Source organism: Aotus nancymaae, unplaced genomic scaffold (assembly GCF_030222135.1).
Source record: "Aotus nancymaae isolate 86718 unplaced genomic scaffold, 86718_ANA_hifiasm-v0.15.2.pri h1tg000007l, whole genome shotgun sequence".
NCBI lineage: Eukaryota > Metazoa > Chordata > Mammalia > Primates > Aotidae > Aotus > Aotus nancymaae.
The window spans coordinates 65,802,223-65,816,777 of record NW_026988418.1 but is presented as its reverse complement, the minus strand read 5'-3'; the positions used below and the strand labels follow the sequence as shown (position 1 = coordinate 65,816,777).

The 14,555-nt window shown below is 39.6% G+C and overlaps 1 protein-coding gene across 3 annotated transcripts in view; it reads right to left on the bottom strand.

Moving 5' to 3' along the window:
- Positions 1 to 14,555, bottom strand: part of SORT1 (sortilin 1) — an 86,945-nt gene that overhangs the window by 54,229 nt on the left and 18,161 nt on the right. For all 3 annotated transcript variants that reach the window (XM_064372733.1, XM_021671940.2, XM_064372732.1), the window contains exons 2-3: positions 3,151 to 3,210; positions 2,068 to 2,141 (exon numbers count right to left, since the gene is read on the bottom strand). In XM_064372733.1, coding sequence (XP_064228803.1) covers positions 2,068 to 2,141; positions 3,151 to 3,210 — 134 coding nt within the window. The remainder of the gene's footprint in view (positions 1 to 2,067; positions 2,142 to 3,150; positions 3,211 to 14,555) is intronic.

Genomic DNA, 14,555 nt, shown 5'->3' with positions numbered 1-14,555 from the left:
TCAGCCTCTTGAGCAGCTGGGATTACAGGCATGTGCCACCATGCCTGGCTATTTTTTTTTTTTTTTTGTATTTTCAGTAGAGACAGGGTTTCACCATGTTGGCCAGGGTGGCCTCGAACTCCTGACCTTGTGATGCGCCCACCTCAGCCTCCCAAAGTACTAGGATTACAGGTGTGAGCCACCACGCCCACCCCTAACTCACCTATTATAGCTCTTTCTAGCACCAAGATTCTACAATATAGTCAATCCTATATCAAAATTTTTTTTAAATTATCCATCTAAAAATTATAAAGCCAAGGCATTCATTCATTTATTCAATTATCGTTTACTGTCTACCTACTACATGTCAGGCATTTGTCTAGATTCTGGAGAACCCAAAGTTAGTCAAGAACTTTGACTTCATGGACTTTATACTGTAGTTCTAAGATGGCAGTTCCTTCTTGGCCTAAAGGTATCTGCTGCCTCTCTGGGGCCAACATCAATGTACTGAAGGGCAGGGAGCTCTGGCTCCATGCCCAGGAGACACAGTCAAAGTTCATTGGGGAAGAGAGGTTAGGCTAATCCATTTCAGAGCTTGAACGTGGGTTCACTCTCACTTGAGCCAAGAACAACAGTCAAATAAAGAACCTTGAGAAAGTACCATGACTCCCGGGAGATACTCTGACCCTGGGGTAGTTTCTATATCATCTGCTGGGATGTCATTATTTCTTTAGGTCCCTAGAGGGAAATGAGATAGACATAAACAATTGAAAAGACACAATCACTCAGCAATCTCTAGGAGTTAGCTGTCTTGAATCTTACTGTTAAGGAAAGGAACTTACTTCTTAACCAAGTCGTACCTTTGAGAAGACAACTCTAAAACTTTATCGATGTCACAGTATATGTTATGGTTCCAGAACACCATGTTACCATCATCATCACCAGTGTGAACACTACGAAGCATTTTGGTAAGTCTGACCTCAGAGCCTCCTTCTTACCTAAAAATAATCTGCTTAGGCCTCAAAATGCTATACAAATAATATTTGCTGGGAAAGTACAATGAAGATTTTCATTTCAGAAATATAAAAAACCATTTTGTGCTCATACTAAATAGAAAGACTTTTTAAACTCCTTACTGCCTTCCCATCAATAAATATCCATTTAAACGAACATAAACACACAGCACTATAGACTATTTCTTCATCTTCCTTTATTGTTTTTTTTGAGCCTCCCTCCCCACCCCCTTCTATCTTCCTTTATTGTTCTGCCCTCAGTCAGATCGAACCAACCTCCTTGGAACCAGGTCCCTTTTCATATTTCTTTCAGTTGCTAATTAGATGTTAAGGCCAGGCATAGTGGCTCACATTTGTAATCCTAGCACTTTGGGAGGTTGAGGTGGGCAGACCACTTGAGCCCAGTAGCTCAGTACTAACCTGGGCAACATAGTGAAACCCTGTCTATCCAAAATACAAAAATTAGCCAGGCATGGAGGCGCATGCCTGTAATCCCAGCCACTGGGGAAGTTGAGGTGGGAGGATGGCTTGAGCCTGGGAGGGAGAGGCTGCAATGAGCTGTGTTTGCACCGCTGCTCTCCAGCCTGAGTGACAGAGCCAGACCCTGTCTCAAAAAAACAAAAGTGGATGTTAAAAAGTGTTCTCAGGGCCAAGCGTTGTGGCTCATGCCTGTAATCCCAGCACTTTTGGAGGCTGAGGCAGGTGGATCACTCAAGCCCAGGAGCTTGGTACAAGCCTGAGCAACATAGGGAAACAGCGTCTCTACAAAAAATTAGCTGGGTGTGGTAGCATATGCCTGTAGTTCCAGCTACTTGGGAGGCTGAGGTGGGAGGATGGCTTGAGCCTGGGAGGCCGAGGTTGCAGTGAGCCACTGTACTCCAGTCTGGGTGACAGAGTGAGACCCTGTCTCAAAAAACAAAAAAAAAAATTGTGCTGAGTGGACAGTCTGGTGAAAACTTACGATGGCTAGATCTTTTAAATCAACTGTTACACGCCATCATGTCTAGAAAAGGGAGAATCTACATTCTTAGTGTGTTACTTAGTCAAATGCCCCAATGCGTGTTATTGATCTCACCTTCGATATAGCTTGGACTGTCCAAAAGTCATAATTACCAGTGGTACATGGAAGGTAGTCAAGACTAGAATGACCTGGAGAGAGAAAAAAGCATTCTGTAAATAAAAAAGATATTCCAATTAAGTGCTGATATGTGTTCAAAATTAAGCCAAAATCTAAAAGACTTTTGATATCCCTACTTTGTAGTATTCCCCAAAACCTAGAAGGATCTAGTTACTAGGGCTGAGAATGACGGAAGAAGTCCTTAGCTCATTTTGTTGGTATGCTCCCTATCGGCTACAGTGAAGCAATGAGGCTGACTACTCAAATACACATTCAAATAAAAGAAGGCTTTAACTATTTTGTATCCATATTATTGTAAGATATTCTCAGGCAAGAACCCTCTCCCTTTTCTCCTTACAGAGGCTAGAATAGCATGGATGTTCTCATAGAGGTCACTGTGTCATGTATGTCTGTCTTTTTCTTCACCTTGTTGTTAGTTCTTCATGAAATTAATTTTTTCAGTACTTTATCTACCAAAAACTGCATGAGGAAATGATTCTGGATGTATTACTACAAGAGTCTAGGGAGTCTCAGAAAGCCATATGAGAAATCTTGGAGATGTCAGGGCATGGTGGCGCACGCCTGTGATCCCATCACTTTGGGAGGCCAAGGTGGACGGATCACCTGAGGTCAGGAGTTCGAGACCAGCCCGGCCAACATGGTGAAACCCCGTCTCTACTAAAAATACAAAAAATTAGCTAGGCATGGTGGCAGGTGCCTGTAATCCCAGCTACTTGGGAGGCCAAGGCAGGAGAATTGCTTGAACCCGGGAGGTGGAGGTTGCAGTGAGATCACGCCATTGCACTCCAGTCTGGGCAACAAGAGCGATACTCCAACTCAAAAAAAAAAGAGAAGACATTCCCAATTCTAAAGCAAAACTAACACAACTACAACTTACTGAAAGTCTGTCTTGCAAACATGCATTTTCTGTGATTTAAACTAAAGACAGTTTCAGGAAGAAATGATATTAGGTGTTTAAACCCCCCAAATCCATATCATCTTCTTGTTAGGCTGAAATAGTAGACTCAAAATATGACTTACCCCAGTGCTATCTCCAACCCAGGACAAGGATACTGAGCCTCTGAGATCATCAAACACATGCTATAAGGGGGAAAAAATTAATTTAGAAATGACATCTATTCTCCTTCAATCTTTGGCTTCTTTAAATATTTGAACTTTATTACTGTTCAGAGTAATTAAGTTCATAATTATAAAGGGGATATGGATTCCCAGTACAAAATTTGGGAGAGATGGAATTTAACTACTTAATGTGAATCACAAATAACTTGGAAATTTAAATTCTCTCTCACACAAAGTAAGCCAAGCAGATGAGTTTTCTTTACTGCACCAGATGGGGAGATGGGATAATCTAATTGCTTTCTCCAACAGAACTAAATATAAAGGTATAGCAAAGTATTTTTAGGATGCTTTAAAACAAGAGATCATGGCCCACACTGGCAAGCACAATTGTAACCAAATCAGCATAATTTAAATTGTTCTGGGCATCCTTTACAGTATAGTTGAATAGTTTGTAGCTGGATTCCTTTTACTTCTAGGCTAGCTCACTCAAAAAATGACAAGGAGCAGAAGAAGCAAATGCCTTTGTTTTATCTTTTTAATTTAATAACAACAGTAATAATGACAATAATAAAACAGTCTTACTAGAGTTGCAGTGAGAGTAATGAGGTAAAAAAGGAAAAGCTGGTCTATTATATCCAAAATATAGTAAGCATGTTAAAATATAGTTACAATAACCATTGTAGGTGGTTTTGGGTTTTGTTTTTCAACTACTTCCTTTTTCTACTTATACAATTATATATATCCATTAAAGAAGATGTAGACAATTATAACAAGATATAACAGATAAAATATAATTCATAATCCTACCACATAAAGATATTCAGGTTAATATTATGTGTACTAATACAACCTTCTGTTCTCTATCATTTTTGTAACTGATAAAAAAATAAAAATTCCAAAGAGGCAATACTGCACTTGGAAAATTCAAACTACATAGAAATGATATACCATATAGTCTATACAGCAAAAAGTGAAGATACTTCTCTTTTCCAGGCCACATGCTCACCACCTAAGCCCCATTTCTTAGACAGTTTAATAGTTCAGTACATATTTCTACTAAATGTTGATGATTATGTTTTTTTCTTAAGACTTATAATCTTATTAAGATTTAAAAATCTAAAATATGCTTTGTCCTCCCAGATATGAGAAGCTCCTTAGAAGCTGGGAAATGTAACTTTATACTTCTTGGTACTCCCTGTGCCTACCACAGGGATACTTTGCATACTCAATAAGCATTTGTTGAAAATGATTACACATTCTTCCCAAACCACAAACTCAATCTCAAAATAGAACATGTCTATAAATGGTTGGGATGCCAGCTACTTGGTCACTCAAGCCACCAATCCCAACACAGAAATCTAAAGAAATAGAACTAAAAACACGAACTGTTTTGCTTATCTTTAAATTTTCTCTTACAGTGCTCCTGATTGGGCCTCTGAATTCACCTATGTGATTTCCCCTCTGGACCGTAAGTACCTTTGATGTCAAAAGAATCCTTATACAATTTCTGTAAGTTAGTACAGTCAAAGCTTCATGCAGGTCTTGCTCTTGAAATAATGGTTAACTCTCAAATGCTCAGCAGAGCTTCTCACAGCCTCTGGAGGACAGAAGGGCTATTCAGACATACAGGCTTGACAGGTATCTGAGAAAAAGTTGGGCTGCTACAGCTTCTGAAATCAGAAGCTTAAACACTGACACAGCAGTGTGTCTTATAAGACATTTCACACAGAGCAAGACCACAAGTGCTATTAAGCGAGGACAGAGTGTCTGAAATGACATCAATGAGATCTTCAGGAAAAACAGGAACGTTTAGAGCTACCACAAGACCAGGCAGATCACGTAAGGCTAACAGTCATCTAAACATAGGTTATCTTTCCAAGGAAGGTCCTCATTATAACTAAGAGAAAAGATAACGTCCATCAACTGTGGCAGTGGACTTCATGGTTTTATTCATCAGGCTATAAGATATCAGTCTTGAGCCAGTCAGGACTGAAACTTTTACTTTTCAGGCAATGCTCTACGCAGCTGACCCAGTCAATGCAGATCAGCATTACCCACATTTTCCTATTGCTCAACCACAGAACGAGGAGGATTATCACGTGTCACTGGCAACTCTCAGCTTCACTGAAACAACTGAAATGGTAATGGACCTCATTCATCATCCAAAGAAATGTTGGCCAGATTTACTAGCTAAAACTGTGGTTTTCTAATACCCTTAAGCTTTCCTCGCACCTCTCCAAATAACCAATGAAGATTTGCTTTTGAAAATGTGCACACTCATTGAAAAACTCATCTACCTATAGCAAATACAACTAATTTTTAAATATTTCAGTCTCTAACATTTTTATACTGGGTGAAAGTTAAAAAAGAAAAATGAAATGAAATATTACAGCAGGTTCAAAGGTTAAGCAGAAAGAAAATGTCATATGGAAAAAAGATAAATTCAGGAGAGCTAGGGACCTAAGAGTACAGATTCAATCCTGCCCCTTCAATGGGAAAAAGAATATGGATGTCCAGGAAAGGGTGGAAGACCTGGTCATGAGTAGGAGACAGAATTCACAAGTCAGTACAAAGGCATCGATCCTAATCCAGGGTCATTTTTAATATTCAAGACAATGTACGTGTCATTCTACAACTGCAGTGACAGCTTAGATCTTTCAAAATATGTATTATAGCACTTTTAAGTATAGCCGCAAGAATGTTGCTTGTCCTCCCGACTAGACCTGAGGCCCATCTGGTAAAGGAATCAAGCCTATACATTTCAGCAGCTAACACACAGCATAGTGCATAGGTGGACATGCAATAAATATTATCATTAATATTTCTTGAAGAACTGCTTATGAAGTTCTGAAAAAGAGGATGACAAAGTAAAAAGATAAGGCCAGACTCACTTAATTTCCCCATGACAGACAAGAGAATTAAATGCAAAAGTTCATTTCTTTCTTTTTTTTTTGAGACAAAGTCCCGCTCAGGTGCACAGGCTGGAGGGCAGTGGTACAATATTGGCTCACTGCAACCTCTGTCTCCCAGGCTCAAGCCATTCTCCTGCCTTAGCCTCCTGAGTAGCTGGGATTACAGGCGCCTGCCACCACGTCTGGCTAATTTTTATATTTTTAGTAGAGACAAGGTTTCATGATGTTGGCCAGCATGGTCTTGAACTCTTGACCTCAACTCACCCGACTGCCTCTGCCTCTCAAAGTGCTGAGATTACAGATGTGAGCCAATGCGCCCGGCAAAAGTTCATTTCTGAGTGGACTTCTTCTGGTCAAGATGGGGTGACAGGGATCACATTTACCTTCCTATCAGAAACAACTAAAACAAAAAAACAACAACAGAATATATGAAATGACTGTTTCCAAGATATTGGACATCAGGCACAAAGGACGAAATTCCTGAAAGACAGGAACTGAACAAGGAGGGACCCATCCCTATAGTTTCCCTGGCTTACTGCCTGGAGAGAATTTCAGGCACAGTGCAGGGAAGGGGCACATAGGCAGAGCCCAGAGTTCTCCCTAAACTGAAGAGAGGAAGCTGGTAGTCTGGGGAGGCCATAGAGGCCAGAGTTCACAGGGCAAAATATCAGAGAAGAAAGACTTACACGAAAAAAAAATTCTGGAGATCTGAGGAGGTGCCTTCCCAGTCACCCCACCAAGTCTTCAGCTGAACAAGGTCAACACACGCATGTGAGGACACTACCTGAGGCCAGGGAAATAACTACCTGAAAGGACGGCAGAGAACAATATTCAGACCTCACATAGGACCAGGAATAATTCCTATTCCCGGAAACCACAATAGAAAACCTTGTATTTCAAGAAAGTTGGGTAGAGTACTCAGAAACACTTATGCCTCTGTGGCAAAGAAAAATAACCCCAGACTAAATGTTGTGCTGGTCCTGCCGAAACAAGCTTAAAAGCAAGACCTAAAAGGATCAAGCTGTTTCCAAGTAACCAGTGTTCCAGAACAAAGTTCAACAATATTTAGAAGAATACAAAAATTGCACCCAAGATAAAACTCACAATATCCAACTGAAAAATCATCAGGTGGCTAGGTGCTGTAGCTCATGTCTATAATCATAGAGCTTTGGGAGGCCGAGGTAGGAGGATCACTTGAGGCCAGGAATTCTAAGCCAGCGTGGGCAATGTAGCAAGACTCCCATTTTCACAAAAACAATTTTTTAAAAAAATCAGCTAGGCATGGTGGTATATGCTTGTAGCCCTAGCTACTTGGGAGGCTGAGGCAGGAGGATCGCTTGAGCTCAGGAGTTTGAAGCTACAGTGAACTATGATCACACCACTGCACTCCAGCCTGAGCAATAGAGCAAGATCCTGTCTCTTAAAATAAATTTTTAAAAATCACCAGGCATGCAAAGAAGAAATCAGGACCCATAATGAAGAGAAAAATCAAACTGACTCAGAAATAACAAAGATAAGCAGTAGATAAGGACATTGAAACAGTTATAACTGTACTCTACATGTTTAAGAAATTAGAGAATAGATTGAGGATGTTAAAGAAAAAAAATTTTTTAAAATACTTAAATCAGGCAGGGCGCGGTGGCTCACACTTGTAATTCCAGAATTTTGGGAGGCCGAGGCGGGCAGATCACTTGAGGTCAGGAGTTCGAGACCAGCCTGGCCAACATGGTGAAATCTCATCTCTACTAAAAATAGAAAAATTAGCTGGATGTGATGGCGGGCGCCTGTAATTCCAGCTACTCAGGAGGCTGAGGCAGGAGAATCACTTGAACTCAGGAGGCAGAAGTTGCAGTGAGCCGAGATTGTGCCATTGTACTCCAGCTTGGGTGACAAGAATAAAACTCAGTCTCAAAAAAAAAAAAAAAGGACTTAAATCAGATTTGTAGAAATGAGAATTACAATGTCTGAGACGAAAAATACACTGGATAAGGCACTGTGGCTCATGCCTGTAATCTCAGCACTTCGGGAGGCTGAGGCAGGCAGATCACCTGAGGTGAGGCATTCAAGACCAGCCTGGCCAACATGGTGAAACCCTGTCTCTACCAAAAATACAAAAATTAGGAGGCTGAGGCAGAACTGCTTGAACCTGGGAGGTGGAGGTTGTAGCGAGCCGAGATTGTTCCAGGCTGAGTGACAGAGTGAGACTCTATCTAAAAAAAAAAAAAAAAAAAAAAATACAAAAACACTGAATAGGCTGAACAGATTAGACATTGTAGAAGAGAAGAGTGAATGTAAAGCCATACCAACAGAAACTATCCAAAGTGAAACACAGAAATTAAAAAAAAAAAAGACAAAAATAGAACAGAGCCATCAATTCTACAGTTCTACAAATGTTCTTCAAGTTATTCTGCAGCTCAGTGATGGCTCTGTTCATTCTTTCTGAAGTGGAACAACTTCAAGCAGCTAATTATATACGCAATCAGGGCATTTAGAGGAGGGTGGACTGGGGACAGAAAAAAATTTAAGATATAATGGCCAAAATTTTCCCAAATTTGATGAAAAGGATAAACCCAGAGATCCAACAAGCTCAGAAACTCTAATCTCAAGAAACACGATGAAAACGACACCAAAGCACATCACATTCAAATGATCTAAAATCAGCAATAGAGAAAAATCTTAAAAGCCTCCAGAAAACCAAATGACATTACATACAGATAAACAAAGAATGATAGCAGACTTTTCCTCAGAAACAACACAAGCCAGATAGTGGAGTAACATATTTAAAGTACAAGGAAAAAAAACTGTCGAGCTGTAATTCTATAGCAAGTAAAACTATTTTTCAAAAATGCAGATTTCACAATGAGATACCATCTCATACTAGGGAGAATGACTATTAAAAAAACAAACAAACCAACAGATACTGGTGAGGCTGTGGAGTGGAGTAAAGGGAATGTTTATACACTGTTGGAGGGAACATTCAGCTACTGTGAAAAGCAATTTGGAGATTTCTCAAAGAACTTAGAACTATGAGCTAACCCACTGGTTATATATCTAGAAGAAAACAAATCATTCTACCAAAAAGACACATGTACTGTGTTAATTATAGCTCTATTTACAATAGCATAGCAAAGACATAGAATCAGCCAAGGTGCCCATCAGCAGTGGACTGGATAAAGAAAATGTGGTCCATATACACCATGGAATACTATGGAGCCATAAAAGGAATGACATCATGTCTTCTGCAGCAACATGGATGCAGCTGGAGGCCATTATCCTAAGTAAATTATCACAGAAACAGAAAACCAAATACCACATGCTCTCACTTATACTAGAAGGTAAACACTGGGTACTCATGGACATAAAGATGGCAACAACAGAAATGGGATTATTAGAGGAGGGATGGAGGTGAATATTGAAAAACTAACTATTGGGTACACTATGCTCACAACCTAAGTGATGGGATCATTTGTACCCCAGCATCACACAATATACACAGGTAACAAACCTGCACATGTACCCCTAACTCTAAAAGTTGAAAAAAATGCACGTTTCAAAAAAGAAAAGTTCTGTGTTTCTGCACTTGTCCACTGCTCCTCAGCATTCTATGACAGATGTTTCTTTTTGACAGCCACAGGGGACAGACTACACCAGTGCAAAAGATCTGAAAGACAGCTAAAGTCCCATCTTTCCCTGTAAAACCAACCATTCTGGTCTGTAATTATCACAGCTCAAAGTGATCTCCTCTTCCTAAGCATTATCCTCACAGCATGTATACTCCTTGTACTCTAACTATTTACATTTACATATAAATGTAAACTATATATGCAATGTAAACTATACATGTAGAACTATCTACATATTTGTCTACCTCTCAAATTATGCTATAAATTCTTCACGGCAGACCCTATAATTTGGTATTACCCATCAGGCCTAGCACAAGGTCTTATACATATTAGATGCTCCACAAGCATCTCCACAAAAGTCTATTCACAAACTCCTGCTACTAACATTATTTCTTTTTTTCTTAGTATTTTTTTTAACCCATGATAGCTGTTTGTCCTGAACCAACATTATTGATCTGTATATAATTTTCCTCCTAACACCGTTTCTGTTGTCTTAGTAAATAATGGCTACATAGGCTGGGTGCAGTGGCTCATGCCTGTAATCCCAGCACTTTGGGAGGCCAAGGCGGGTGGATCACGAGGTCAAGAGATGGAGATCATCCTGGCCAACATGGTGAGACCCTGTCTCTACTACAAATACAAAAATAGCTGGGCGTGGTGGTGCATGCCTGTAGTCCCAGCTACTCAGGAGGCTGAGGCAGGAGAATCGCTCGAATCCGGGAGGCAGGGGTTGCAGTGAGCTGAGATCACGCCACTGCACTGTACTCCAGCCTGGGTGACCGAGTGAGAATCCATCTCAAAATAGTAATAATAACAATAATAATAATGGTAGAATAGAGTTTATTCCTATGTTCTGTTAGTCAGCCAAGATACTATTATAAACTGGTACGTGTTCTTAGCTGTTCACACACGATGGTGACCTTACTCCTCTCCTTCCTGTGATAGTTACCATTAACTTCATGTAGCTAAACACTGGTAAAGATGCCCCGAACACATCCAAGTGTTTAGAGGCATTGAGCAGGGGTAGTCTATACAGAAGAGAAATTCAAATTTCAAGTGAAGAAATAAAGGTCTGCACACTGAGATTTAAGCAGAGTTTACAGAGTGGGGAGGCAGATAGAAGCGAGAGTAAGGCAATGAGGGAAGGCAGCTATGCAGGTAGAACACACAGGAAGATATATACAAGTATCTTGAAAACTTTCAAAGAGCAACCCAAATAAAATCTATTAATATCACCAAGTAGTAAAATGCTGAGTATACAGTAAATGCTATTAAGACTTATTAAAATAAAAAAGAATTTCAGGCTGGGTATGGTGGCTCATGCCTGTAATCCCAGCACATTGGGAGGCTAAGGTGGGAGGATCATTTGAGTCCACGTGTTCAAGATCAGCCTGGCAATATAGCGAGACCCCATCTCTACAAAAAATTTAAAAATTAGGCGGGCATGTTGGTGCACACCTGTAGTCCTAGCTACTCAGGAGACTGAGGCAGGAGGATCACTTGAGCCCAGGAATTTGAGCTACAGTAAGCTATGATCATGCCACTGCACTCCAGTCTGGACAACAGAGAGAGACCCTATCTATATTTAAAAAATAAAAATAAATTAAAAAAGAATCTCAAGATCAGAATAAAGTAAGTTAAGGTTGAAATAGAAGGAAAATAAAAATAGTGAAAAGGAAATTATGTTTAAGAAGACACTTTAGAAATAGTATTTCTGCTTGAAAAACCCAAAGAAAGCTGAGATACGCTACTGGATCACTTGGGAACGGTGTCTGATGATATATAGAGTTGAACATAATGAACCAATAAGTTATGGCTCAATTGCTCTAATCAAGGCAAAGTAAGAAAAATAAAAGAAATATAAGCAGAGGATAAAGCTTTGTTGCTAGAAAGAACTGAAAGGCAGAACAATCCCTATAGGAAGGGAAACCCAAAACCTCTGACACAATATTACCAAAGAATGTTCTAATATTAAAATAAGGAAGCATATGAAAACATCTAGTACTATGTTGGAGAGTCCAGCCAATAGAAGGTAGAGTGAATGTTATTTAAAAAAAAAAAAAAAGATGTTATGTGTTAGCTGTGTAAATGACAATTCAAATGGAGAGTGTGGGGAAAGTTGAAGCCTGTTTTGTTTCTGGTAAACAATAACTGTGCTGCTCTAATGTAGCATGCCTAAGAGGCAGATCATTTAGCGCAGGGGTATCCAGTCTTTTGGCTTCCCTGGGCCACACTGGCAGAAAAACTGTCTTGGGCCACACATAAAATACACTAACGATAGCTGATGAGCTAAAAAAAAAAAAAAACCTCACGTTTTAAGAAAGCTTAAGAATTTGTATTGGGCCGCATTCAAAGCCGTCCTGGGCTGCATGCGGCCCACGGGCTGTGGGTTGGACAAGCTTCATTTGGCACAAAGAGAACATGATCTAGTCACTACATATTGCTAAGGAGTTAGCTAAATATATGATCTAGAAACAGGTCAAAATTAAGGAAAACTACGTAAATATGCTATTTCTCTGCTTAACAGTCCAAAAGCCAGTACCAAGAGGAGCCAGAGCAAATACAGTAATTTGGATAACCTAATCATATGCTAGAATAAGAAACTCAGAAGCCAAGAATTTTGAATCGTTGGGTAACATTTCAGCTTGATTCTACTAGGAGCAGATGAGCATAAAATTATTGCCACTTTTGGAAAAATTTATTAATCCCATGGCAGAGTTACTGGCACAGGAATAGAGAAGACAAATCAATAGAGCGAAACAGATCCAGGAATGGATGAGGTTTCTTTTAGCACATGATAAAGCTAGCACTTCAAGTTAGTGGTACAAAAACACTGGAAAAACTGGCTATTTGGACACAAAATAAAAAGCTGAATTCCTAACTCCCTTCTTAAAATGCCCAAATAAATTCCACATAGGGCGAAGATTTAAATGTAAAAAAATTAAATTTAAAAAATACTAGAAATAGCCAGGCACAGTGGCTCATGCCTATAATCCTAGCACTTTGGGAGGACAAGGTGGGTGGACTGCTTAAGTCCAGGAGTTTGAGACCAACCTCGGCAACATAGTGAGACCCTGTCTCCACCAAAAACAAACAAACAAAAATAGCCAGGTGTGGTGACATGGCATGCATTGGTGGTCCCAGCTACTCAGGAGATTGAAGTGTGGGGTTGCTTGAGCCTGGGAGTTCGAGGCTGTGGTGATCTGTGATGGTACCACTGTACTCCAGCCTGGGTGACAGAATGAGACCCTGTCTCAAAAAATGATACTAGAAGTATATGTGAATATTTTTATAACCTTGGAATGGAAGGTCTTTACAAAAATGATACAAAAATCAGAACCCATATTTAAGGATTTACTTTGACTATTTGAAAAGTTCAAATTGCAAAACGTCAAAGAGAAAGCTGAATAAAACTGGGAAAAATTATTTGTAACATGACAAAGTTTTTGTTTTCTTTTGTTTTTGAGACGGAGTCTCGCTCTGTTGCACAGGCTGGAGTGCAGTGGCACGATCTTGGCTCACTGCAACCTCCGTCTTTCGGGTTCAAGCAATTCTCTTGCCTCAGCCTCCCAAGTAGCTGGAATTACAGGTGCACGCCACCATGTCCAGATAATTTTTGTATTTTTAGTAGAGACAGGGTTTCACTATGTTGGTCGGGATGGTCCTAACTCCTGACCTTGTGATCCACCTGCCTCGGCCTCCCAAAGTGTTTGGATTACAGGCGTGAGCCACTGTGGTTGGCCTGTAACAAAGTATTAATATAGGAAGGGTTTGAATTCACATAAAAATTATTTGTAACATGACAAAGTACTAATATAGAAAGCATTTTCAAATCAATAAGAAACAGGCCAAAACCTCAAATAGGTTTTTGGAAAATAGGCAAACAACATAAGCACCCAATTGATAGAAGAACAAAGAAATGCCCAATAAACATGAAAAGCTTTTAATCTCTTAAAAAAAAAAAAAAAGGCCAGTGCAGTGGCTCACACCATAAACCTAGGTGGGAGGACTTCTTGAGCCCAGAAGTTTGTGACCAGCCTGGGCAACATGGCGAAACCCTGTCTCCACAACAAATTTTTAAAAATTAGCCAGGTGTGGTATGGGCACCTGTAGTTCCCAGCTACTGAGGAGGCTGAGATGGGAGGATGGCTTGAACCCAAGGAGGTAGAGGTTGCAGTGAACCAAAAAAGAAAAAACTAATATATGACATTTTTGCTTTTCAGACTGTCAAAGATTAAAAGACTTGACAAAATGTATCCAGTGAGGGCACAGAGACCAGAGCACCTTTTTGATAGTGGGTGGGAGTACATAAATTGCTGCAACTTTTCTGGAGAGCTATTTGGTGATGCAAATAAAAACTGAGAACATCCATGTGATGTGACCTAGCAAATTCTATTCTTAGGAATTTGTCATCAGGGGATAATCATACACCTTTATAAAAGATGTCATATATTGGGGTGATTACTGTAGCTAACAACTATTGAACATTCTCTACATGTCATCTTCTGTGTTAGGTATCTTATACACATTATTATTTAATCCACATAACAACCCTATGAGATATTACTATACCCATATATTATAAATGAATAACTAGAGATTTGTTAAGTAAATTACGTTATGTCATAAAACAATATATCAGGTACTATTAAAATGTTTCAGGAACAAGGAAAAAAGAAAAATTAAAAAAATTTTAAAAACCCAAAACAAAAATGTTTCAGGTATTTACTGACATTGAAAGATATTCATAGCATATTAGTAAAAAGCAGGCTACAAAACAGCATGTGACATCATATATGCATATTTATGGTTAAAATGGTATCTGGGGCCA